Below are 25176 nucleotides of genomic sequence, written 5' to 3' on the forward strand. Positions count from 1 at the left end.
GCTCAGATCTGGCGTTGCTGTGGATGTGGCGTAAGCCAGCGGCTACAGCTCCAATTGGACCCCTAGCCTGGGAACCTCCATGTGCTGCGGGTGTGGCCCTAAAAAAGCAAAACCAAACCAAACCCCCCAAAACCAAAATAAAACCCCTGACACTAGGACATCACCTGCCCCTATTCTGTGGCTCTGGCTGGCCTCATTCTCTTGCTATAGCCCTACCTCTATGCCCCGCCCAGCCCTCTATTCCTGAAACCTCCCCACCGCCCCAGGGGCAGCTGTAGACACATCAAGGCCAGGGCCAAAGGGTCACTGAACCTTCTGCAGTGGCCCAGAAAACACCAGCATTGCAGATGTTGGGAAGCCCCTGCTGGGGTACCAGGTCCCTGAGGCTGTGAAGGGCTGGGGGAACTGCCAGAGAAAGTGTGGATCTTCTGTTACGCCTCTGACACTGGGGTTATCTTGGGGGACAGGGAGAGATTTGTTAAATTGCCTAGGACCCTGAAACCCTGAGCACTTTCTCATCTATGCATCTTTTTTTTTTTTTTTTTTTTTTTTTTTTTTTGTCTTTTTGTCTGTTCTAGGGCCACACCCACGGCATATGGAGGTTCCCAGGCTAGGGGTCTAATCGGAGCTGTAGCCGCCATCCTGAGCCAGAGCCACAGCAACGCAGGGTCTGAGCCTCATCTGCCACCTACACCACGGCTCATGGCAACCCTGGATCCTTAACCCACTGAGCGGGGCCAGGGTTTGAACCTGCAACCTCATGGTTCCTAGTCGGATTCATTAACCACTGAGCCATGATGGGAACTCCTTATCTGTTCATCTTGAAGGAGGACAGAGCAGGAACCCCCAGCAATGATCAATGAATGGGGCGGGGGGTGGGGGAGTTGGGTGGGTAGTGGCAGTACCCCTAGGGAGGCCACCAAGAATTACAGAGTAGACCTGTGAGGCCCACCCTGGAAGGGACTTTAAAGAGAGAACTTTCACTTTATAGACACAGAGGCCTATGTGTGGAGAGGGAGTTGCCCAAAGTAAAACAATGGAGAGAGTAAGAGGTAGGGAGAAGCCAGGCCCTAGACTCAGCCTCTGCATGCTTCCCACCCTCCTACACACACCACACTGACACAGAAGCTGGCCCTGATTCATAATTTAATAGGTGTGCGGGTCTGGTTTCCTTATTTTTGCTGCTCACGGGCCCACTGCTCTGGGGTCAGGGTTTTCTGCTCAAAGGCATGGATGTGCGGAAGCTCTTCCGATAGGCACGTGTTCACAAGCCTGGGAGAGAGATGGGGTTAGAAAAAGGCACGTCAGGGCCTGGGTCGCGGTCCCCAAAGCTAGAGTGAGCCGGGAGAGTGGAGGTGCCCTCAGCACCTGGAAACTAGAGAGGCAGCGGGCTTAGATCTTAATATTTGAAGTAGAGGCCACAAAGGTGGGATCCCTGGGGTCGTGGTTTGCGATTCTGGGCCACACTGGCGGGCGTGAGGGAGTCAGGTTTTGGGGAGTGGCCAGGGATGTGGTCCCGGAAGCGGGATTGCTTTGAGTGAGGTGTCCCGAGGGGTCTCACCGGTGTCTCTGAAGCAGAGGCTTCCCTTCGAACTTAGCCGACACCACGAGCACTCGGAAGCTGGACGCACAACGATTGGGAGTCGTGTCCTCCACTTCCTACGGGGCAGAATGGTGCGGGTGGTGCCAAAGTCGCCCCCCAGGAGCCCTGTTGCCCTCGTCGGGCAAGTCTAGGCCGCTGAACTCACCACGTGCTCAGCCTCTAGGTCCCGCTGCAGCTTCTCCCGGAGGTAATCGGCGCTGAGTTCCATTGCAGCAGCCCAGCGAGGGCAGCAGCCCAGCGGGGACGGAACCCCAGCCCGGACCCCGGCCACACTGCTTCCGCCCTTACTGGCGCCACTTCCGCTGAGACCTCTACTTCCGCCCTTACTAAGGCGTCGGTAAACTCAGCACTTCCGTCCTCTCTCAAGCCCGGTTTTCCAACAATCCTGGGGGGTTCTGCTCCTAACATCTGTCAGCCAATGAGAGTCTGCATAAGGACCGAATCGGCCCCAGCGGACGCCCATTGGTGCCTGCCGTCTGCATAGCAGCTTGGGTTCTGTGCGCCGGTTTGAATACCCTAGGTCCAGCTAGGAGAGGGTGCACTAGCCTGCACTGCTGTGGCCTTTAGGGTACTCGGGATCGCCCCAAGCGCTTTTTCCTAGACAAGCATCTGGCAGCCCTGGCAAGCCTGCTCTCTCCAGGGTCACAGGCCAGAGCAAGTTCCAATGGGCCCCGCGGGGGGCGCGGCGAGGGCCGGGCGCTTCTTCGGCGTCTACCTGCTCTACTGCCTGAACCCTCGACACCGAGGTCGCGTCTACGTGGGGTTCACAGTCAACCCTGCTCGTCGGGAGCAGCAGCACAACGCGGGCCGTAAAAAAGGCGGGGCCTGGCGGACCAGTGGCCGCGGGCCTTGGTAAGAGGGAGCTGGCCAAAGTCAGGAGGAGGGCTTCTTGGAGAAGGCGTGGCCCGGCGGGGGAGAGGCCGGTCGCGAGGGGCGGGGCCAGGCCAGTGACGGTGGGCGGGGCCAGCATGGAGGCTGACCCAAGGGTCTGGGTGCGGGGTCCTAGGGACTAGAGAGGGCCTATCGCGGGGATGGAGCGCAGGAGCACTGTGAAACTTGGCTGTGGGTCTCAGAGGACGGGGTTGGGTGGGCAGGGGATTGATGATCTAGGTTTGGTCCAGCGACAGGGAGCTTGGTGAACAAGGCTGGGTTGGAACAGAGGAAGCCTGGAAGGGAGAGGAACTGAGAAGGGCAGTTAAGTACCTGTGCCTGGGGGTTAACCTAAGGTTAGCAGGTGCGAGGAGACAGGGTAGGGCCTCGTGGGCTAAGCTTGAGGTCAGGTGTGATCCACTTTTGCGTGGGACTGGAGGCGCATTATGACTAGGGCTTTCAGTTTGACACCAGATGGGGAAGGGATCTCACAGGCTGCGCCCACTTTCTCATCCCCAGGGAGATGGTGCTCATAGTACACGGCTTCCCCTCCGCGGTGGCCGCCCTTCGGGTAAGAAAGGAGATGGGAAGGTGGGAGGACGCGGTTGAGGGGCGGTGCCTAGGGCTTGAGGCCTTCCCTGGGCGGCCCTGAAGCTCCATACCCCCCACCTGCAGTTCGAATGGGCCTGGCAGCACCCGAAGGCCTCGCGCCGCTTGGCCCATTTGGGTCCGCGCCTGCGCGGCGAGGCAGCCTTCGCCTTCCACCTGCGCGTGCTGGCACACATGCTGCGCGTGCCCCCGTGGGCGCGCCTCCCGCTCACCCTGCGCTGGCTGCGCACCGACTTCCGCCAGGATCTCTGCCCGCCACCGCCACCGCACGTGCCCCTGGCCTTCGGGCCTCCGCCGCCCCGGGCCCTGGCCCGGAAGTGCGGCGCAGTTCCCTTGGCCAGCATGGAGTCCGAGTCCCAGCCGCAGCACGCCGCGGAGGCTCTGTGCACCGTGTGCGCTTGCGCACTCCAGGTGAGCCGCTCCATCTGGTCCCCTGGTCAGGAGGTGTAGGGTTCACAGGGCTTAGGATCAAGCTGTTTGTTGAGGGCCTGAGCAGCCCACTGACACACTTTGTCCACTCTGCCCCCATCTCTAAAAATGGGGTTCATTGTACTTGTCGCCATTCCACGCCAGTCTGCTCCCCATCAGGGCTTTGCCCTTCCCCTTTGACTGGAAGGTTCTTCCCTAGACCTTCTGTCCTGATAAAGTGCCACCTCTCTTTTGTGAGGTCTTGCTTGCTCTCCATCTAAAACTGCCACTCTTTCGTGTGTACTTTCCTGTCATCCTTTTTCTTCTTCTTCTTTTTTTTTTTTTTTTTTTGGTCTCTTTAGGGCTGCACCCGTGGCATATGGAGATTCCCAGGCTAGGGGTCCAATTGGAGCTGTAGCCGCAGGCCTACGCCAGAGCCACAGCAACAAAGGATCTGAGCCACGTTTGAGACCTACACCACAGCTCACGGCAACGCCGGATCCTTAACCCACTGAGGGAGGCCAAGGATCAACCTGCATCCTCATGGTGCTAGTCAGATTGGTTTCCACTGAGCCAGGATGGGAACTCCTTTCCTCTCTTGTTTTTGAGACCTAACAGTTCTAGTTCTGGCTGCCCTGGCCATAATCACTGCTAACACCCAGAAAAAATTGGCCAGCTCAGTCCTCGTGGGCAAGTATTTTAACCTCTCCATGCCTGTCTCCTTATCTATAAAATACAAATAATCGTATCATTGGCCTCCTAGGATTGTTTTATGGAAGTGTCTAGAAACTCTGAGTGACCGTTGGCTATATACCTACTCCCTGTTTTCTCTCTTACCTGCTTGCCACCTCTGACAGGATGAAGAGGGTCCCCTGTGTTGCCCCCACCCTGGCTGCTCCCTCAGGGCGCATGTGATCTGCCTGGCAGAAGAGTTCCTGCAGGAGGAGCCAGGGCAGCTTCTGCCGCTGGAGGGCCAATGCCCTGGGTGAGTCCAGCACCCCTCCGCCAGCCTGGTGTAGCTCTGGGAAGACGGTGCCCAGTGGTCCAAGTCCAGGCCTGGGGCAGCCGAGTCCTCATCTTGGCACCCAGGTCCTGGCCTGGAGGAGGCTTGTGATCCTGACTGTCTCATACCAACCACACCTCTTGGTAGCTGTAAGAACTCAGTGCTGTGGGGAGACCTGGTCTGGCTGAGCCAGATGGGCACCGAGGAGGAAGAGGACTTGGAATTAGAAGAGGTGAGAGGTGGCTTGGGCCCCAGCCTCCCTACCCCACACCCCGTCTCCTAGTCTGTCTTTGACCAACCCTCTTGTCTCCCCAGGAACACTGGACTGACATGCTGGAGACCTGATCCTCAGCGTCCCCAACTTCCGCCCACCCTTTACCCATTTCCCCCCCCACCGTGGCTCTGGGAAGTTTTTACTAGAGTACAATAAAAAGTCTGAGTTAAGAGTACCTTCTTGTGCTTCCTGGGGGGCAGGTGGGGTAGGAGGCAGAGGCCCTGTTAGTCACTAGGGCCTGAGGAGAATTGGGGGGGAGGGGGGGGACTGGCCCCAGCATGGACTAGCCTCCCAGCTCTCCCCAGCCTGCCTCTGAGGCCACACAGTTCTTTGAGGGCTTGGGAGACTCACACCCTTGACACAGAACCCACCCTGCCCCAGTGCCCAGCTTGACTCTTGACTTTAATCCAAATATTGAGACAGTGGAATTCTCAGTGGCTTTAAAGATCCAGTGTTGTCACTGCTATGGCTCAGGTCCCTGCTATGGCGTGGGTTCGATCCCTGGCCTGAGAACTTCTGCATGCTGCAGGCATGGCCTAAATAAATAAATCAAAATAGCAAAGTTGAGGAGGAGTTGAGGGAGCACTCTCCTTTCTTAGGGGGGGAGTGTCCTGTGGCTCTCTAAGCCCAGTTCCTTTTCTTTTTTTTTTTTTTAGTCTTTTTTAGGGCCGCACCCGCAGCATATGGAGGTTCCCAGGCTAGGGGTCTAATTGGAGCCACAGCCACCAGCCTATGCCAGAGCCACAGCAATGCGGGATCCAGCTCCTTGAAACTCCTAGGGTTATTCAACTTCGGCCTTCTGGCTCTTTTCTTTTTTTTTTTTTTTAAGGGTGCACCTGCAGCATATGGAAGTTCCCAGGCTAGGGGTCGAATTGGAGCTACAGCTGCTGGCCTACACCACAGCCACAGCATCACGGGATCCACACTGCGTCTGCGAACTACACCAAAGCTCACGGCAACACCAGATCCTTAACCCACTGAGCGTGGCCAGGGATCAAACCCGAAACCTCATGGTTTCTTGTCGGGTTCATTAACCACTAAGCCACGACAGGAACTCCCTTCTGGCTCTTTTCTATCCTATGCTGCCTCAAAAAGAGCCTCCCCTGCTGGGCTCTGCCCCCGGCCCATCACCCTGCCTATGCACATCCCTTTGGACCGGCCTGTGGTCAGAGCCAGATATTCTTGGGCTGCCTTTGGCCTGAACCCTTGGCATCTTCAAGGCTGGCCTGGAGCCAACAAGAGGCTGAGCATCTTACCTTTCCCCTCCAATCCTCTGCCCTTTCTAGACGGGGTCCGTTAGAAAAAGGTGTCTTTTGGAGTTCCTGTATTGGCGCAGCAGAAACAAAACCGATTAGGAACCATGAGGTTGCGGGTTCCATCCCTGGCCTCACTCAGTGGGTTAAGGATCCAGCATTGCTGTGAGCTGTAGTGTAGGTCACAGATGTAGTTTGGATCCCATGTTGCTGAGACTGGGGCTGTGACGTAGGCTGGCAACTACAGCTCTGATTGGACCCCTAGCCTGGGAACCTCCATAGGGTGGATGCGGCCCTAAAAAGCAAAAAGAAAAAAAAAAAGCAAGCTGTCTTGACACTCCCCTTGCGGGCCTGGAGTTTAGAGGGCTGGTCAAAACACCAAAACACAAAACTACTGTGCCCGCTGTCTTGTTTTGGTCTTCTATTTTCTACATAGTAAACACACATCTTGGGTTTTCAGGCCCGGCTAAACTTGGTTCCTGCTGGGGCTGAGGAGAGTAGCAGAGGGGCCCCGCCCCCCCCCAAACTCCACCCTTTCCTTCCTGGATGACAGCCACATCCCATTGTGGCTCCAGAGCCCTCCCACTTTGGACCCATAAAAGCTTCGGCTCAGAGATCAGTTGTGCAGTGACCACACCATACCCCACTCTAAGCCACAGGACACAGAGGTGTCACAAGGCCAGGATCCAGAGAGGGCAGGTGAGAGCTAGCTCGGGGGTGGGCTGGGCTGGGTCTCCCTCACCTGGCGCTGCGGGCTCCCCTCTGGCTTCCATCCTGTCTGCTCCGGCTCTTTCCCTGTGGATGGTGGATTGCCTGCTCCATCTGATGACTCCAGCCCGGCCTGAATCCCCCTCCCCTCTCCCTCCGCTGAGTCACCAGTTTGGCTCATTGACTGTGGCCCCCTAAACAAGCTGTTACTCAACTGGCTGTTTCTCTCCAAGCTGGGGTGGGAGGCTGGGCAAGCAGGGTCAAAGCCCCAGCTGGCCTTTGGGAATTTTCTACCCAAAATTCCCAGGGGCCCAGGAGTTCAAGGAGGGGACAGCAAGGAGGCCTGGAGCCAAAGCAGGTCAGAAAAAGCTTGGTCAGAGAAAGCTGGGGGCTGAGACAGGCAGGCCCTGGAGTAGTGATTTTTTTCAAGTGCACACTGGAGCACCCCCGGAGAGCTGCCACAAAACTGGTATGTGGGCCTATCCCCACAGAATGATTTAGTTGATTTGGGATTTTAAAAGCCCTGCAGGTAAATAAAAATGCAGCCAGTCTTGAGCCACTGCCTGAGCACTGAACCTGGCTTTGAATCCCACCATATCACTCCCTAGCTCCGTGAGTGCGCGCAAGGCTTGGTTGGGCTCCCTCGGCCTCACTTTCCTCACCCTGAAGCGAGCATTCAGTAAAAGGCACTGTTGGGATGTTGTACAGGGGAGGAGAGTGAGCTCGCAGCATGGAGCCGGTCCAGGACACCTACCGCCCGCCACTGGAGTACGTGAAGGGGGTCCCTCTCATCAAGTACTTTGCAGAGGCACTGGGGCCACTGGAGAGTTTCCAAGCTTGGCCCGATGACGTGCTGATCAGCACCTATCCCAAATCTGGTAGGTGATGAGGGCACCCCCCCCTTCTCCTGGACTGCAAACCCCACCTCAGTCCTGCTCACCTCCCATTTCCCTCCCTCTCCAGGTACCACCTGGGTGAGCGAGATCCTGGACCTAATCTACCAGGGTGGTGACCTGCAGAAGTGTCAGAGAGCCCCCATCTTTGTGCGGGTGCCCTTCCTTGAGTTCAAAATCCCCGGGTGTCCCACAGGTATGTGGCTGGGAGCAAGCAGAGTGGAGGGAGGCAGGACAGGGTGGGGCTCCAGCTCAGCAGACTTCTTCCTACCTGTGGCCTAGGTTTTGAGCTGCTGAAAGATACACCAGCCCCACGGCTCCTCAAGACACACTTGCCCCTGGCCCTGCTACCCCAGACTCTGCTGGACCAGAAGGTCAAGGTGAATGGCAGAGGAAGGAGGCTGCTGGGGTCATCCCAGCTGTGGCCCTGCCTTCTGGAAAGATCTCCTCACTTCCTCCAGCCTGGTCTCATGTTAACTGGGGGCACCGGCCTGATGCTTTGGTTGGGGTGGGGGTGGTCAGATGACCCACGAAGTTGAGACTCCTGTGCGCAGAGTCTGGGTGCTCAGGGGCCTGTGGAGGAGGGGCTGGGAGAATTCCGCCAGCCTTGTTCCAAACCTGGGCAGAGCAGCACTGAGGGGATTAGATTAGTATAAAACACGGTTCCAGGAGTTCCTGTCGTGGCGTAGTGGTTAACGAATCCGACTAGGAACCATGAGGTTGCGGGTTCAGTCCCTGCCCTTGCTCAGTGGGTTAAGGATCCGGCGTTGCCGTGAGCTATGTGGTGTAGGTTGCAGACGCGGCTCGGATCCGGCGTTGCTGTGGCTCTGGCGTAGGCCGGTGGCTACAGCTCCGATTCGACCCCTAGCCTGGGAACCTCCATATGCCGCGGGAGCGGCCCAAGAAATAGGAACAACAACAACAAAAAAGACAAAAGACAAAAAAAAAAAAAAAAAAAAAAAAAAAAAAAAAAAAAAAAAACAACCACAGTTCCAGACTGCAGCATCAGAGCAGGGTTCCAGTCCCAGCTCAGTGGCGCCCACACTGCAGGTCGACAGTAAGACCGCCTTAGGCCCCCTTCTCCCTTGGAGGGATGCTGTGAAGGGTGGGACGCCTGGCACGCCGCGTGGTTACAGTGCCGGGGGCGGGGGTCCTCTGCCCCTCCAGGTGGTCTACGTCGCCCGCAACGCAAAGGACGTGGCCGTCTCCTATTACCACTTCTACCGTATGGCCAAAGTGCACCCTAACCCTGGCACGTGGGACAGCTTCCTGGAAGACTTCATGGCCGGAGAAGGTGGGGCTGACTTTGGAGGAAGGGGTGGGGGCGGAGCCAGGGGGGGGGGTAAGGCACCAGCTGAAACAAATGCCCACCCCTGTGTCCACGTCCCCTGGCTTTTCCCCAGTGTCCTACGGGTCCTGGTACCAGCACGTGCAGGAGTGGTGGGAGCTGCGTCACACCCACCCTGTCCTCTATCTCTTCTACGAGGACATGAAGGAGGTGAGCAGCCCTGCTTCTGGGTCCTGCCATGACACACGTAGGGAGGCAGAAACCTGGTGGCGACGTGCCAAGGCCCTCCCAGCGTGCCCTCCCCCAGACCAGTCCTGGATTCCCTGCGCAGGACTGAGCGCCCCCAGCCCCGCCCCCCCACTTCTCTCCCAGCACTGAGTCAGCAACACGAGCAGGCCCCAGAAGCTGTTTACCGCCCTTGCTTCAGTTACGAAAGAGGACTGTGCCTCCTCTCACTTCAAAGGAACCAGCCATCTGTACTCAAGGGTCACGGGTGGAAGGCAAAAAGAGAGCCAAGGAACACAGTGTGAGGTCTCCAAGTTGAAGAAGGGGCCAGAGCCCCACAAGGCGAGAGCAGGGCGTCCCTTCTGGTGGCTCAGAGAGCAATACAAGCCTCCCCTCTGCCGTCCCAGAACCCCAAGAGGGAGATTCAGAAGATCCTGGAGTTTGTGGGGCGCTCGCTGCCAGAGGAGACGGTGGAGGACATCGTCCAGCACACGTCCTTCCAGGAGATGAAGAACAACGCCATGACCAACTACCGCACCCTCCCCTCCGACCTCCTGGACCACAGCATCTCGGCCTTCATGAGGAAAGGTGAGAGCCACGGGTCAAGGGCTGCAGCTGGAGCCGGACTTGGGGCCTCCTCTGTGGCCCAGACCCCGCTCCTACCCCCCACCCTTGCCCCCTCCCCAGGCATCACTGGAGATTGGAAAAGCACCTTCACAGTGGCCCAGAACGAGCGCTTTGAGGCCGACTATGCTGAGAAGATGGCAGGCTGTAACCTCCGCTTCCGCTCGGAGCTGTGAGTGGTGGCGTTCACGGAGGAGGGGTGTGAAGCAAGCCCGGCTGGAGCCTCAAGGATAAAATCTGGGAGTTTCCTGGCGGCTCAGCGGGGTAAAGATCATGTGTTGTCACTGCTGTGTGGCCTATAAACTTCTGCATGCTGTTGCTGTGGCCCAAAAAGGTGAATAAATCAAATCTGATGTGTGTTCAATAGAGAGCCTTCATTGGAAGCAAAGAGCAACCCTGAGCTAAAAGGGTAAATGCCTGCTGGGAGCAAATGAGGCCGACCCCCAAGAGGCCTGCAGCTCGCCCTGTATGGGGAGGGGAAGGGGTTCTGGAGAAGTAAACCCCGGGAGACACGAGGAAAAGTATTTATTTGGTCACAGAATCTTGTGTTGCATCCCCCGATTTAGGGTGTCAGGCGACTGAGAGTCTGACTGGCTGCTTCACTTTTTCTTGGGCTCCTTACAAGCCACCACGTACCGCTGGGCCACATTGAGCGGGGGGGAGTAACCATCTGCATAGGAGGTGTCTTCAAACAGGACTGAATAGTCATCCTGGGGCTGTGGGCGGGGACAGACATCGGACTCGTCAGAGACCTGCAGGCAAGGCTCCCCAAGCCTAGACCGATAGGAACCTTTGGTGTATGGGCCCCCAGCCTCTCCCATCCTTGTCACTGGAGAAGTCTGGATGCTTGAACCTGGTCCCTGCTACCACCGAGCTCTTTCCTCGCAACAAAGGGCCGCGGGCAGGGGACGAGGAGCAGGGAGAAGGGAGACTCTCGACCTAAACGGGCGAGGCCAGCTAGAGGGTCCGCTGTCTTGCGGGGAGCCTGTGTTAAAGGAACCAAGAACGATCTAGAGGAAAGCAGGCAGGGGTCCTGGAGGAAGAGGGGAGAACAGCCTTTAAATTGCCATTGGGTGATGGGTGACCAGCGCATCCCAACGTGGTCAAGAGCATCAGGGAGAGCAGGTCAGCCAAGGAAAGGGTCCAGGGTCCCAAGCCAGGCCCTGGGCCTTCCCATCTCAACACAAAAGCGAGCTTGGACCAGGAAGGGTCAGGTCCCGTTGGGGCTGCAAAGAGGAGGGGTGGGCTGGCGCTGCCCCAGGGAGTCCCAGGGCGGACCAAGCAGAAAAGAAAGGGCAGAGAGGCTGTGAGGGAGGATGAGGGGGAAAGCAGTGGGAAGATGACCCTGTGGCCAGTCAGGTCAGCCGGTTCCAGTTCCTGGACCCGGGGGAGACGCCTTACCCGCTGTGGGGGTGTGTGGATCAGGGCACGGTAGAAGCAGGTGGTCTGGGGATACAGGGCCAGCACCAGCTGCTCCTTCTGGAACAAGGCCTCGGGGTCCGTCTCCGGGTTGGCCTTCCACTGGGGCAGTGGGATGATCCGCCGGCGGCTCAGTGTGTGTCTCCTAGGGGACGAGGCCTTAGGTCAGCCCCCGGCCAGGTGGGGACCCCATCCCAGCAGCCTGGCTGCCCCCCAGGCTTCCAGGGCACCCCGCTGCCAGCACACTCACTCTTTGCCTTCCTCGTCAATGTCATCTACCTCATACCTGTGGGTGAACAAAAGGAAAGCAGGATGCAGGGAGCTGTGCAGCCGGGCGGGAAGCCGTCAGGAAGGGGAGGCGGCGGCTGGGAGGGGAAGGAGCCCGGGAGCCTGCTGCTCCCACACCATCCCTGCAGACCCCCGGGGGAAGCAGCTTTCCCCCACCCTGCAGACGGGTACCATTGGCAGCCCCGGCGGGTGTGGTGACAGGAGAGCAGCCCCAGGGCTGGGCATCCACTCACTTGTTGGTGGCATGGCTGTAACTGACCACTTCGGCCAGGATCCACTGCTCATCCCCGTCCACGGCCTTCACTCGGGCAGCCACCTTATCTCCAGGTTTGGCCACATAGTCCCCAGAAGCTGGAATGGCCCCACAGAGGGGTGGGGGCCTAAGGGTGCAATGAGATGTTAGTTCTGGCCGCTCGCCGGCCTGCCCTCCCACCCCGCCCCGTCCTGCCCTCACTTGTCACCAGGCTTCCCGATCCACAGGGGCAAGGTCATGGCTGACTGCTGCAGCAGGGTCATCAACACCCCCCGGCGCATGGTCTTCCGAGGGGGCTCCGAGTCATTGTACAGGCCGGCGATCTTGGCCGCTGTGGGGAGGAAGGGAGCCCTGAGCTGGCAGGGACAGGGGGCCGCCGGGGGCCCACCCTCGCCTGCCTGCATGGGGCTGTCAGGGCTCAGCCTGAAGCCCCACCGCCCAAGTTCAAAGCAAGGGCCCAAGTGGCGCCCCGCCTCTTCCGCTAGATCCTGAGGGTGAGAGACCACCCAGCTCCAGGGCGGCCCTGGAAGGGGAAGGAACTAGAGAGGGCAAAAGCTGGGGTTCTGAGAAGCTGGTCATGTTCCAGTTCCTGCTCTGGGTGAGGGTCAGTTCAGTAAGTGAAAACTGCAGTGAGCTCTCCGTTCATTGTGTTCTTTTCGATATGAACACAGAAATGAAGTATATTTTAATTCAACAACAAAGTTAAAAAAACTCTCCCGTGTGGATGGACTCCTGACCTCCGCAGGCACGAGTGCACACACCCGGCCACTTCAGACAAACCCGGCTGGCCGTGTGACAACACTTTTGAAGGGCAAAGGACTCTCCCTCCGGGGGTTCACTGACAGAGCAGGGGAGGTGGGAAAGCCGAGGTGGCCAGACAGACCTGGAAGCCAGTGCCAGGCCTGGAGGAATGGCTTCAAGACACCCAGGTTCTCACCACAGCAAGAATCGGGAGGAGGTGGCAGGAGAGGAACACACTCGAGGAGGGGGCAGAGAAGGCACTGTGGTCCCCAGGGAGCACCACGGATGATGCCCATCCTCCCAGCCCAGGCTGCCCCGGGCGCTTCTGTCAGAAGTTCACGGGCTCGTCACACTGGGCTGGGGCTACAGGCCCCCCTAGGGAGACACGACTGCTGCTCTCAGGACCCCTCACTCCACTGCCGCCGCCGGCTCTGTCGTCTCTAACTCACCAATCCGCCTCTCTTCCAACAGAGACTTGATTTCCGCAATCTTATCTAGGGCTTTCCGGAGGATGCTGAGGGTGGGCAGAAGGGAGAGAAGAGGTCTGGATGAAGCACAAGGCAGACTTCCTTTCCTCCTCGCAGCAGGCTGGCTAGCTCACGCCAACCCTGCCGTGGAAACTAGAAGACCCTGAGCATGTGTTTTTTTAATCTTAAAAGCACTGGCGAGACAGGGAGGGTCCCGGAGAGGTAAGCAAAGCCGCCGCCGCCTTCCCCAAGCGCACCTGCCAGATCCTGAACACGGGCTGCTGGGCACCCGCAGCCTCGAGCAATGTCTTGTTCAGAGGACAGAAGTTAAAATGTGCAGTCTGCCCCAGCGGGACATGTAAGATGAGACCCTCCAGAGGGCTGGGGGGTCCGGGCCCAGGGCAGGAATAGGGGTGGATGGAACTTGTCCCTGAAAGGCGGCAGCCCAGGAAACTTCTGGAGTTTGCTTAGAGTGGCCGAGACCTAAGCAACCTGGCAGAAGTGCCCCCAAATCCTGGTGGGAAGAAGGCGCAATCCTTTAAACCCCGGGGACTCTCCCCTAGACCACTTCGCCAGCAAAAAGCAGCAGAGCACCCACCCTGGGTTGTTCATTCCCCCACCCATCCCTCCGGCATGCCTGTCACAACCGCCCACATGGCTCTGAAGGCCTTGGTTTAGGAGGAGAGAGACCTCTGAGGACACCCCCCCACAGCGTCACAGAACGGAGTCCCTGAGTGTGTGACTCCTGTGGGCTTGTCAGGAGAGGCCGGAAGACCGGGCTGAAGTCTTGGCAGAGGGAACTGGGCAAACCACGAGGAGGACGGACACCCTGCCCGGTAGCCTTGACGTGTCAAAGCTCAGCGCGGCTGGTGTGAGACACGTGGCTGATGTGGGTGAGGCACTGGGGCGCGGGGCGAGCAGGCAGCCAGGAAAGCAGAGGAGGAGTAAAAGCCAGGGGGCAAGTCTGATGGTTGCTGCTGGGCCTGTCTGGAGGACATCCTTTCATGGAGCGTGTCCGAAGCTGTGTTCTCTAAGACATTAATGCAGTGGCTCTCGGCCAGAACTAGTGGGTCTGGGATGGTGACATGGGATATTTACACAGTATGAAAGCATCTCCCATGAGATACTTATCACACAACGGCAAACAGCCATCACTGGACACAGGAGGAACCTGGAGGAGCTCACCGTAACCAGCGCGGCAGTGTCCTCTGCCTTCCAACACTGGCCAAGGGCAGTATCACTTGGTGCTATTACCTCCAAAAGCGTGAAACCTGATTCTGATCCCGAGGAAACATCAGACAAACCCAGCTGAGGGGCATTCTACACTGGCGTATGATCGCAAAACGTCAAAGTCATGAAAGCCAGAGACATGGAGTTCCCATCGTGGCTCAGCGCTAACAAACCCGACTAGTATCCGTGAGGACGAGGGTTTGATCCCTGGCCTCACTCAGTGGGTTAGAGATTCCGTGTTGCCATGAGCTGTGGGTGTAGGCTGCACACGCGCAGCTCAGATCTGGCGTTGCTGTGGCTGTGGTGTAACGTGGCAGCTACAGCTCTGATTCCACCATTAGCATGGGAACTTCCATGTGCCACCGGTGCAGCCCTAAAAAGAGCAAAAAAAAAAAAAAGAAAAGAAAAGAAAGAAGACAGCCTGGGAACCGTTCCAGGTTGAAACAGACTAAAGAGACATGAACACTAAACTCAATGCTGATCTGCACTAAAAAAATGTTCTTTTGCTATAAGGGTCACCAGTGGACAGTGATGAATCTGAGTTAAGATCTGTGGATTAGCTAATAGTTGCATACAAGCGTAATTCCCGATTTTGAGAAATGTACTGTGGTTAAGAATGTTCTCATTTTTAGGAAATGCTGACATGTATTTAGAGGTCAAGCAGCATCATGCCTCATGTCTGCAACATAAAAGGTTCAGAAAAAGATTTGTGAATAGCCATACAGAATGATAAAGCAAAGGCGGCAAACTATATTTAAGTCTGAAATTATATAAAAAGTTAAATCAAGGAGTTCCCGTTGTGGCGCAGCAGACACTAATCCAACTAGTACCCATGAGGATGTGGGTTCAATCCCTGGCCTTGCTCAGTGGGTCGGGGATCTGGCGCTGCTGTGAGCTGTGGTGTAGGTCAGAGACGTGGCTTAGATCCCGCGTTGCTGTGGCTGTGGCATAGGCTGGACCCCTAGCCTGAGAACCTCCATATTGCCTTGGGTACAGCCCTAAAAAGAGAAAAGACAAATAAAAGGTTAAATCAATACCAGGGCCTGAACTCCACCCCAATTAAATCAGAACCTCTGGGATGCAGCCAGACTTGAGAACCGGTGTGCAAATGTATTCTACTGCCAGTAAGTCTGTGAACCACTGAGCTAAACAAATTGTTACTGCAGAACTTGGCAGAGCCTTTAATACTTTAACTGGAATATGAATCTCTAGGAGAGGAATGTAATATTTCACTCCCTAAAGTTTCTGCACTTCCACCACAGAGATCCGAGGAAATAATGTTTTAAGATCATTTCCGTTTAAAGAGCAGTTTTCTTTGAAATGTCTCCATCTGGAGCCATAGATGCTTCAGGTCATCCAGGATGACCCTGCAGCAGAGCAGGGGTCCCTGCCTTCTGAGAGGCAGCCTGCCAGCCCGGCTGTAACCCTCAGGGCTGGTGCTACCCCAGGAAGTCTGCTTCACCTGGGACAGCCAAGCAAAGACCACTTTCTGAATGACATTCCTTTGAATGCAGCCGAAACCCTGAGCCTTAACCCCCCTCCCCTGAAAACTGGCACCTCCCCTTGACCATTAGTTAGGGGCTAAAGAGTGTGGGCTCTTTAAAGTCATCCAGTACCGCAGCACACCAGTTCATGGTGGAAATATTTGATGAGGGTGAACTTTTAAAAAGAAATAGGATAGGTGGTCCCGTCGTGGCTCAGCGGAAATGAATCTACCATCCATGAGGTTGCGGGTTCGATCCCTGGCTCTGCTCAGTGGGTTGAGGATCCCGCATTGCCACGAGCTGTGGTGTAGGTCGCAGATGGGGCTCTGACCTAGTGTTGCTGTGGTGTAGGCCAGCAGCTGTAGCTCCCATTAGACCCCTAAGCTGGGAACCTCCACATGCTGCGGTGTGGTCCTTAAAACAAAACAAAAACAAAGCTAGTGGATGTCAGCCTCTCGGGCACATGGCCTCTCTGTGCACCTTTAAGAGGTCTGTGTGTGTGTGTGGGTCCCTGTCAGGGGTGAGGAGAGAGAAATACCTTCCTCCGGCTTCCAAGCTGACACATCCCATGATGGGTCAAAACTAGAGCACTACCCCGGGTCAGCAGCATGGAACGACACCTGGGACACAGGTGGCTGCCAGTGAACAGCCTGCTGACCAGGGCCCAGCAACTGGCTCAGAAAGATGGCCCAGGTGATAAGGCGTTTACTCTCTCCTGCAGGCATTTGACATTTTAGCCCATAAAACATTCAGGCTCTCGCAAAGTTCAAGCGGAAGTCTGCCTGCACTAGCTCAGCCACCCCTCAAACTACCTTCCTTAACTGGAACGCTGAGACAGGCTGTTAAAGACTGTGGCCAGGAGTTCCTGTCATGGCTCAACAGAAATGTATCTGACTAATACTCACGAGGACGCAGGTTGGATCCCTGGCCTTGCTTAGTGGGTTAGGGATCCAGCATTGCAGTGAGCTGTGGTGTAGGTTGCAGAATCCTGCACTGCTGTGGCTGTGGTGTAGGCTGGCAGCTGTAGCTCCGATTCAACCCCTAGCCTGGGAACCTCCATATGCCACAAGTGTGGCCCTTAAAAAAAAAAAAAAAAAAAAAAAAAGAGTTTCCTTCGCAGCGCAGTGGTTAACGAATCCGACTAGGAACCACAAGCTGCGGGTTCAATCCCCGGCCTTGTGCAGTGGGTTAAGGATCCGGCGTTGCTGTGATCTGTGGTGTAGGTAGCAGATGCGGTTCGGATCCTGCATGGCTGTGCCTCTGGCATAGGCCGGTGGCTACAGCTCTGATTGGACCTCTAGCCTGGAAACCTCCATATGCCGTGAGAGGGGCCCAAGAAATGGCACAAAAAAAAAAAAAAGAAAGAAAGAAAGAAAGAAAGAAAATATACTGCTTCCACCCAGAATGGCTACCAGTTCCCCACTGGGACCCAGAAAGTGAGGTCTATGATCTGTTTCCCTTTGACCTCTGCTGCCAACAAAAAAGATCACTGTTAAATGAAGACACAGGGGTTCCTTTCTGTTTTCTGCAAAAGCAGGAGCTGGGAGGCAGCTGTGGGCTTAGGGCAGAAGGAACGGCAAATGCATCTCAGGGCTCGGGATAGTTCTTCTTGGCACCTCTTGAGTTTCCTGAGGGTTTAATGCATCTACTGAGAAGGTGAGCGGAAGCGTCACGCAGTACCTGCGCCGGTGCCACAGGAACACACAGTACTGTGTTCTCCCACCCAGACGAGGAGCTCCCTGTGGGCAGGGGTGGCATCTTATCTGCCTCACCCGCTCTCCTGCCCCCAACGTGGTATCTGGAGGTGAGGATGCCTTACTCAATGTTTACTGAATTAAGGTATGAAGAGTCTGAATTAAGGTCTGAGAGTCTGAAAAACTGAAATGGCAGCAGAACTGTAACGGACCTGCAGAGCTGAAACAAGCTTTAGTGTAGCAATGCAACAACCAGAGTTACGTCAATGCTGGAGAAGAGTCCACAGCAACTGGTTGCAGAAGCAGCCGCCTCACTCTGCCAGCAGTGAAGCTGGGAAGGGAAAGCCTGCCTTTTCCTCTCAAATGAGTGTGGAGGACTCTGACCTGTGAGAGCCAAACTCCAGTCCAGCTAGTGGGAATGGGCCTGACTATGGCCACATGAGGAACCCGCAAATCAGGGAGAAGAGAGGGCTGGCGAAGGGTGGGCTGCAGAGGTGAGAAGGAACACCTCCAACCAGAATTCACCGTGTCTCCTCCCTGCCGGTCGGCCTGAGCCTTTTGTTCTGCTCTTCAAGCCGGCATAGGGAGCCTCATTAGATCCCTCTGTCCAAACTACAAACCTTAGAATCTTCGTCTTCTCTCCTTAATGGTCCCCCGAATTGACCTCAGAAACTGCCCTCGAACCTGCCCTCGCTTCTCCATTCCCACTGCCACTGTCTCGGCGCCACCTCATCTCCATCTCTTGCCTGGCATCCTCACTAACCTAGTCTGCTCTCCACGCAGCAGCCAGGGGTCTCTCTCCTCCTCTTATGCCTCTGGCTACCCAGGCCTCCAGGATAAAGGTCAGGTATCGGAGGCCCCCCGCCTCCCACCCTCCCTCTGCAGCCGCACAGGACTAGTTCTCATTCCCCAAATGCTCGTGCCCGGCAGCTGCTCCTCTGTGGCCCCAGCACACTCTGTCCTCTGCCCGGACCGACTTACCTGCCCCCCCACCCCAGCTCAAGTTCCTCCTCCTCCTCCCTGTAGGAGTCCCGGATCCCCGGGCCCAGGGAGCACATCCCCGCTGGCCCACCAAGCACACTGTCCCATAACTGTTATGGTGTCTCTCCTTTCTGGGCTGCTTGCCCTTGAAGGCAGCAGCCCCACTATCCTCGTGTCTCCAAATGGAGACCGCAGAGCACCAGGCATAACCATAGGTTATAGTCAAATGAAAAAATACTGGTATCAGGCACTTTACATGCGTTGTCCCATTTTACGTTGATAATTCTGTCATTAGTTATTATCCCTATGTCAAAGATGGAACCACAGTCTCAGCTGAAGTGACTGCCCAAAGTCGTGTGACTAGGAATGGCAGTACTGGGATTTGACCCACGCTGTTCTGCCATCTATAAAATAGCAGGGCCAGGGAAGAGGGGTCAGGCTGGGCTCTAGGGAAGGTGGGCCCTAAAAGAGAGGCTGGGGTGTCGGAATCTGCTGATCCCTGGGGGGAGAGGCGGGCGGGGGCTGTGGCCTGCAGGCTCCTGCAGCCCAGTGCCCGGGAGAGGCAGGGAGGCAATGGCAGGGCAGTGGGATGGTCCTCAGTACTCACTTGCACTCAGCCTCTGCGTCGGCCTTGGCGGTTGTATAGAGGCCACGCAGCTTTGTCCGGTAATAGGGAGAGACTGCAGGATAAACACAGGGAGAAAGATGCGTGGGTGAGGGGGCCAGGAAGCAATGCGGCTTGTATTCCAGTCCACAGATTCAGACTTTGGGAGGCACCCGGGGGTCATGGGCCAAGAGATGAGCTTTGCTGGCTCAGAAGTGCTCCCAGAGGCTGATACCTGACACTGTGGCGTTCGCCTTTTCCTACGTCTGGGAGCGGGCGTTCGAACCGCGCCAGAGTACAACACATGTAGAAAGCATTTCTCAGCACTTGGGAAAACAGAGAACAATTCTCGAAGCTACTCTGAGTTGGAAAGCACCAGGCTGGGAGCCTGACCCCAGGGCATGTGCAGGGCACTCAGGGAGGGAAGCTCAAGAAAAGGACAGCTAATTGGGGTGCTCTGTACCCTGCGGGGTTTCCCGAAGATGGACTTCATTTCAAGGACTTTCCAGTCCCCACGGCTGGGGGATTGTAAGGTTCCTTAGTGCTAGGTGGTCTGTCATCTGTCTCCTGGGTCATCTTAGGTCACCCAGCCTACAGGACAGCTGTCCTTCAGGCCTAGGAAGCAGTTCACTGTGGATACGCAGATACGTGCACAAGTCCCTTTTGCCAACAATGACAGCCAGGTCCCCTTCTCGGCCCACACACCCTCCTCCGGCCCCTTCCCTCCTGAGCCCAGCTACTCACTCTTGTTCTCTGTCTGCATCCGCTCGTGGGTCTTCTGGATGTTCACTAAATTGTGTTCACTCCTCGAACGCTCTTCCTGCAAGGACAAGGTCAAGAGGACATGAGGGACATCCTTCATCCTGCTGTGGCAACTACCCTGCAGCCCAGGCCAGAGGCCACATAAATATGGCCCTCACTTTGTAAATCCAACTTCCAAATCTATCATTTCAAAAGGATTTCCCCCTCTGACTAATGTAAGAGCAATAAAAAGGCATTGAAGTTAAAGCTTAAGTTATACTTAAGTTTTTTTTTTCCTCTTCCAGGGCTGCACCCACGGCATATGGAGGTTCCCAGGCAAGGGGTCCAACTGGAGCTGTAGCTGCTGGCCACAGCCATAGCCACAGCAGATCCAAGCTGCATCTGCGACCTACACCACAGCTTACAGCAACGCTGGATCCTTAACCCACTGAGCAAGGCCAGGGATCGAACCCACAATCTCATGGTTCCCAGTCAGATTTGTTAACCACTGAGTCACGACGGGAATTCCTGGGTTTTTTTATTTTCATTTTTTTGGTCGCACCTATGGTATGTGGAAGTTCCTAGGCCAGGGATCAAACCTGCACCACAGCAGCAACCCAAGCCATGGCAGGGACAAGGCCTATATTTAACCTGCTGATCCGCCAGGGAACTCCAAGTTATACATTTAATGACTCTCCCCTATCAAAAAAGACAAATTGATCTATAGATTCAATGCAATCTCCATCAAAATTTCAGCTGACCTCTCTGCAAAAACTGACAAGCTCATCCTAGAATTCATAGGGAAATTCAAGTGAACCAGAATAGCCAAAACAATCTTGAAAAACACAAATAACATTGGAGAACTCACATTTCTCAACTTCAAAATTTACCACGAAGCTGCAGTAGTCAAATGGTGTGATACTGGATTAATGAAAGAGACTTGAGAGTCTAGAAATTAACACCCGTATCTATGATCAATTCATCTGGGGAAGCAGGGGTGGGGAAGGATGCTGGTACAATTCTTCCCCACATCAGTGGGCCTCAGACCAGGGCTGCACATGAAGATGCAGGAAGCAGGGATGATTCTTAAGGAAGAAATTGTAACTACACCTTTTAATCTTTTTTCATTGTAACACCCATGGCAATATGGAAGTTCCCAGGCTAGGGGTCAAATTAGAGCTACAGCTGCCGGCCTATACCACAGCCACAGCAATGTGGGATCTGAGCCATATCTGTGATCTACACTGCAGCTCATGGCAACGCTGGATCCTCAACCCACTGAGAAAGGCCAGGGATCGAACCCGTGTCCTCATGGATACTAGTCAGGTTCTTTTCCGCCGCACAACAATGGGAACTTCCTCTTTGTTTTTAAAGTCTTATTAATAAACTATTTGTTGGTAGTGCCCCGTTTCTCTGGTGGTTAGGACTTTGCACTTTCACTGCTGCAGTCTGGGTTTAATCCCCGGTCTGGGAATGGAGATCCCACTCAAGCTGCTGCAGGCCATGGCCAAAAAACAGAATAAAACAAAACAAAACAAACCCCTTGGAGCTCCCATTGCGGCTCAGTGGAAACAAATCCAACTAGTATCCATGAGGACGAAGCTTCAATCCCTGGCCTCACTCAGTGGGTTAAGGATCTGGCGTTGCCGTGAGCTGTGGAGTAGGTCAGACACGGCTTGGATTTGGCATTGCTGTGGCTGTGGCGTAGGCCAATGGCTACAGCTCCAATTGGACCTCTAGCCTGGAAGCCTCCATATGCCACGGATGCGGCCCTAAAAAGAAAAAAAAAAACCAACAAACTATTTATAGAGCAGTCTTAGGTTTATAGAAAAACTGTGCAGAGAGTAGACAGAGCTCCCATGATATCTGCTTTCCCTGCACAGTTTTGCCCATTATCAACACCTTGCATTAGTGTGGTTATTTGTTACAACTGCTCAACCAATATCGATAATTATTATTAATTAAAGTCTATAGATTACATGATCACTTTCTGTGTCACACAGTTCTATGGGTTTTGACAAAGGGACATCATCATATATCCACCATTACAGTATCACGCAGAAGCTTCACCTCCCTAAAAAATCCCCTGTGCTCCCCCAGTCATCTCTTCTTCCCTCCCTCCAAGCCCAGAGCAATTACTGATTTTTTTTTTTTTTTTTTGTCTTTTTGCTATTTCTTGGGCCACTCCCACGGCATATGGAGATTCCCAGGCTAGGGGTCCAATCGGAGCTGTAGCCACCGGCCTACACCAGAGCCACAGTAACGTGGGATCCGAGCCCCGTCTGCGACCTACACCACAGCTCACGGCAACGCCGGATCATTAACCCACTGAGCAAGGGCAGGGACCGAACCTGCAACCACATGGTTCCTAGTCGGATTCGTTAACCACTGCACCACGACGGGAACTCCAATTACTGATTTTTTTAATTCTCTCTATAGTTTTGCCATTAACATATTATCATATAATTGGAATCATACAGTGTGGAACCTTTCAAACTGGGTTTTCAGTTAGCCAAAACCTTCTGACTCTTATTTATCAGGCTACATCCACTATGAAGGCTATCCTTTAGAAAGGAATTTCCAGGAGTGGCTCCCTACTGGACCACTGAACTATACGGTGATTCCCAGTGGACTGATCACTGTGCAACTATAAATTCAGGTGACAGAATGCTCAGAAAGGGAGTTCCCGTTGTGGTGCAGAGGAAACAAATCTGACTAGTAACGATGAGGTTGGGGGTTCGATCCCTGGCCTCACTCAGTGGGTTAAGGATCTGGCATTGCCGTGAGCTGTGGTGTAGGTTGCAGACGTGGCTGGGAGCCAACACTGCTGTGGCTGTGATGTAGGCTGGCGGCTACAGCTCCTATTGGACCCCTAGCCTGGGAACCTCCATATGTCGAGGGTGTGGCCCCAAAAGGCCAAAAAAAAAAAAAAAAAAAAGAATGCTTAGAAAGATCCCTGGTTATATATGAGGATCCCTGGTTAAAATACAGCAATGCATGCTTGCACAAATACCCATCACCCTTATTTTTGTGGAAAAGCTATTAAAAGGAGTAGGAAAAAAATGGGTTTCTGACAGCACATGGCGGGTCCCAATTCCCCGGGGGAGCAGCCTCTCCCCCCACTCCCCCACCCCTCGATGAGGAAGGTTTTGAGAGGTACAATCTATTCAGGCTAAATTACATCTAGGCATGACCACCCAGTATGAGGCACAACGTTTTTGCGTACAAAATGCCGTCTCCTCACTGCTGTACCCGGGCCGTTTTTAGTACAGAGATAACAAAACGCAAGGTGGAGTAGGCAACCTTGGCCCACAGACAGGAAAGGGCTTTAGGGGATACAGGAATTGGTGTGGCCATTGTGGGGCAAGCTGAACTCACTTTTAATGAAAAACAACATTCAGGGAGAAAAGATTTGTTAATTAGAATAAACAAACAGAAGTGAGTTCTCTTCAGGAAGAAGGCGAGAGATGGGAGTCAGCCTGGGAAGATAGTGAAGCTTTAGGGGAGTGGTTCAGGCCAGCCCAACAGAGAGTTCTGGGGAAACGCTAGGATGCCTCTGTTGTTGGGAAAAGGCTTGCACCTTGGCCCACCTGGGCTTCTTGACTATTTTAATATAGATGGAGGCTTAAGGAGCCATGAGCAGTGCTCCCCCCCATCTAGCTGCTAAACCCCAAGGGAACACGCCTATGGGAATTTTATGGACCTCCAAACCTATGGAAGCCCTCAAAGGGGCACTGGTAATTCACATCAATGCACCATGACTACCCTTGACCCAAGAATAGATAAAAATAAGACACATCCTGACACCCAGTGAGCAGAGGTAGGATTTGTACTCTGAATACACCTATAAGAGGGAGGCGGACTCAGCTGTGTAATAGCACACGATGGCAGCCAGTCTCAATACAAGCCTGAGCTAAGACGCTTTATCCCCAGCTGCCTTGGAACCCAGAAACAGCCGAATCGTGGCCAACCATAATAAAACCTGTCCATAATGACATCTGGTAAACAGGCAGGGCCAATTCTGTAGGGAATGCCTGACAAACAGCTCTGTAATTCTTCCTGATTTGTTCCATAATGAAACTGAGTTTTACCAGATCATACTTCAATATGGTGCGACCCACTGGCACTGCTGGGAAGAGTCAACTACCTTATGTAACTAAGTTATATGATAATACTGCGACTGATGACCGAATGGGAATGTGTTGGGAGAGTGAGTCAAGGTCTTCTGAGAAGGTACTGCTGATGGAAGATGACTGGCCTGAGGAAGAACTGGATCTAACTAACCATCAGCTAATTTCTACGCTGAACTCACAGATGTGGCTCGGATCCCTCGTTGCTCTGGCTCAGGCCGGCAGTCGTAGCTCCGATTTGACCCCAAGCCTGGGAACCTCCATATGCCATGGGCACAGCCCTAGAAAAGACAAAGACAAAAAAAAAAAAAAGTATGTAATGGTCTATAGGACAGATGAGTTGTTCCCTTTGGTCTATTTCTATCCTAAAAGGACTCCTGCAAATGTTAGGCAAATTCATACTTATACTATTGCCATATCTGTTATATAAATGTTATACTAAATGTAGGTACTCAAATAGGGTTGTTTGGTTGTATCAGACTAGGTAAGGGCCAGGGGCGTGGCCAGTGCAGTTAAAGATTAATTCAGCAGGCCTGGTTTTCAAATTCTGCACATTCCAAAAAAGCCTTGGCCCTGGACCAGCTCTTGAAAGATCTCACCTGTTAAGAGCGTCTCTGTTTACCTGGAACAAGGCGGCAGAGGGCTAAGGAGAGTGACGGCTATTGGGTATGCGGCACTGTTGTCAGGTGATGAAAATATTCTGCACTTGTATTATGGTGATGGTTGCATAACGCTTTGAATATGCTAAAAACCACTGGATCATACATCTTAAGTGGCTGAGCTGTACGGTATGTGAAGCGTATCTCAATATAGCTGTTACTGAAAAAAGGAATCATGAAATCCTGCATGAGACAGAAAATCCAACAGGAACGGTTGTCATACCAACATTCTCCTCCTCTCGCCTTCGTTACATCATCGTGGTTCCTGCCTGTCCATCTCTTTAAACATAACCCCACCCCCCCAGCTCGGCATCCCAGCCTGTGACCCCCTCTAGGACAGGAGGGAGTGGCTTTTTACCTGGGTTTGCTTGATCAGCTGATGGAGCTCTGTGAGCAGTTCTGCTATGCGGGAATCAGCAGACACGAGGGCCATGGTGTACGAGGGCGCCTGGAGAGGAGGGGGAGCACAAGAGAACTTTGTCAGCGGCTGCCGTGGGCTAGACTGTTCTCCTGAAAGATACGCTGACATCCTGGAGTTCACCTCGTGGCTCAGTGGGAACGAATCTATCTAGCATCCATGAGGATGCAGGTGTGAACCCTGGCCTTGCTCAGTGGGTTAAGGAGCCAGTGTTGCCGTGAGCTGTGGTGTAGGTCAGTAGCTACAACTCCAATTCAAACTCTGGCCTGAGAACCTCCATATGCCAAGGGCGCATCTTAAAAAAGACAA

At 54.4% G+C, this 25176-nt stretch overlaps 4 protein-coding genes across 17 annotated transcripts in view; 2 read left to right on the forward strand and 2 right to left on the reverse strand.

Moving 5' to 3' along the window:
* Nucleotides 1–1130: 1130 nt before the first annotated feature.
* On the reverse strand, nucleotides 1131–1892 carry BOLA2B (bolA family member 2B). The gene is given in 3 exon segments (NM_001435342.1): nucleotides 1131–1272; nucleotides 1562–1659; nucleotides 1749–1892. Coding segments are annotated over 3 exon segments (261 nt in total). The 5' UTR covers nucleotides 1812–1892; the 3' UTR covers nucleotides 1131–1172.
* Nucleotides 1893–1951: 59 nt separating this feature from the next.
* SLX1A (structure-specific endonuclease subunit SLX1A) lies at nucleotides 1952–4942 on the forward strand. Of its 4 annotated transcripts, none has more exons than XR_002342910.2 (6): nucleotides 1952–2455; nucleotides 2993–3044; nucleotides 3149–3493; nucleotides 4348–4475; nucleotides 4580–4725; nucleotides 4809–4942. XR_002342910.2 is itself a non-coding variant. In XM_021088035.2 (6 exons), the coding sequence occupies exons 1-6, from the start codon at nucleotides 2268–2270 to the stop codon at nucleotides 4836–4838; spliced, it is 828 nt and encodes a 275-aa protein (XP_020943694.2). In that variant the 5' UTR covers nucleotides 1952–2267; the 3' UTR covers nucleotides 4839–4942. The 4 variants fall into 4 exon arrangements, 2 of the variants coding, with proteins under 2 accessions (XP_020943694.2, XP_084873277.1); XM_021088035.2 differs by having other exon boundaries at nucleotides 4641–4725; XR_014840418.1 differs by lacking the exon at nucleotides 1952–2455 and adding an exon at nucleotides 2550–2665.
* Nucleotides 4943–6642: 1700 nt separating this feature from the next.
* SULT1A3 (sulfotransferase family 1A member 3) lies at nucleotides 6643–10122 on the forward strand. Of its 2 annotated transcripts, none has more exon segments than NM_213765.1 (8): nucleotides 6643–6719; nucleotides 7437–7606; nucleotides 7692–7817; nucleotides 7904–8001; nucleotides 8789–8915; nucleotides 9025–9119; nucleotides 9542–9722; nucleotides 9822–10122. In NM_213765.1, coding segments are annotated over 7 exon segments (888 nt in total). In that variant the 5' UTR covers nucleotides 6643–6719; nucleotides 7437–7458; the 3' UTR covers nucleotides 9935–10122.
* A 146-nt stretch (nucleotides 10123–10268) lies between these two features.
* The window catches only part of SGF29 (SAGA complex associated factor 29), a 33082-nt gene continuing 18174 nt past the window's right edge, over nucleotides 10269–25176 (reverse strand). For 6 of the 10 annotated variants that reach the window (XM_021088030.2, XM_021088031.2, XM_085017146.1 and 3 more), the window contains 9 exons: nucleotides 24808–24897; nucleotides 19664–19739; nucleotides 18923–18995; nucleotides 12909–12973; nucleotides 11920–12049; nucleotides 11699–11845; nucleotides 11428–11463; nucleotides 11160–11322; nucleotides 10269–10474 (listed from right to left, as the gene is read on the reverse strand). In XM_021088030.2, the coding sequence (XP_020943689.1) occupies nucleotides 10358–10474; nucleotides 11160–11322; nucleotides 11428–11463; nucleotides 11699–11845; nucleotides 11920–12049; nucleotides 12909–12973; nucleotides 18923–18995; nucleotides 19664–19739; nucleotides 24808–24882 (882 nt within the window). In that variant the 5' untranslated portion in view covers nucleotides 24883–24897 and the 3' untranslated portion in view covers nucleotides 10269–10357. Of the gene's footprint in view, nucleotides 10475–11159; nucleotides 11323–11427; nucleotides 11464–11698; nucleotides 11846–11919; nucleotides 12050–12908; nucleotides 16695–16942; nucleotides 18996–19663; nucleotides 19740–24807; nucleotides 24898–25176 lie in introns of all 10 variants that reach the window. The other 4 variants (XM_085017147.1, XM_085017149.1, XM_085017148.1 and 1 more) reach the window with 4 other exon arrangements.

Source organism: Sus scrofa, chromosome 3 (assembly GCF_054392235.1).
Source record: "Sus scrofa isolate SSC_HxYL_T2T_F1_AM1 chromosome 3, Sscrofa_HxYL_maternal_Yorkshire_Landrace_v2.0, whole genome shotgun sequence".
Classification (NCBI taxonomy): domain Eukaryota; kingdom Metazoa; phylum Chordata; class Mammalia; order Artiodactyla; family Suidae; genus Sus; species Sus scrofa.

Bases quoted from the DNA above. Each gene is read 5' to 3' on its own strand.
- SLX1A (XM_021088035.2), top strand. From the start codon at position 2,268: ATGGGCCCCGCGGGGGGCGCGGCGAGGGCCGGGCGCTTCTTCGGCGTC. The intron at 2,456-2,992 runs GTAAGAGGGAGC...TCTCATCCCCAG, and splicing joins ACCAGTGGCCGCGGGCCTTG to GGAGATGGTGCTCATAGTAC. The intron at 3,045-3,148 runs GTAAGAAAGGAG...CCCCACCTGCAG, and splicing joins CCGCGGTGGCCGCCCTTCGG to TTCGAATGGGCCTGGCAGCA.
- SULT1A3 (XM_085015828.1), top strand. From the start codon at position 7,459: ATGGAGCCGGTCCAGGACACCTACCGCCCGCCACTGGAGTACGTGAAG. The intron at 8,916-9,024 runs GTGGGGCTGACT...GCTTTTCCCCAG, and splicing joins AGACTTCATGGCCGGAGAAG to TGTCCTACGGGTCCTGGTAC. The intron at 9,723-9,821 runs GTGAGAGCCACG...CCCCCTCCCCAG, and splicing joins CTCGGCCTTCATGAGGAAAG to GCATCACTGGAGATTGGAAA.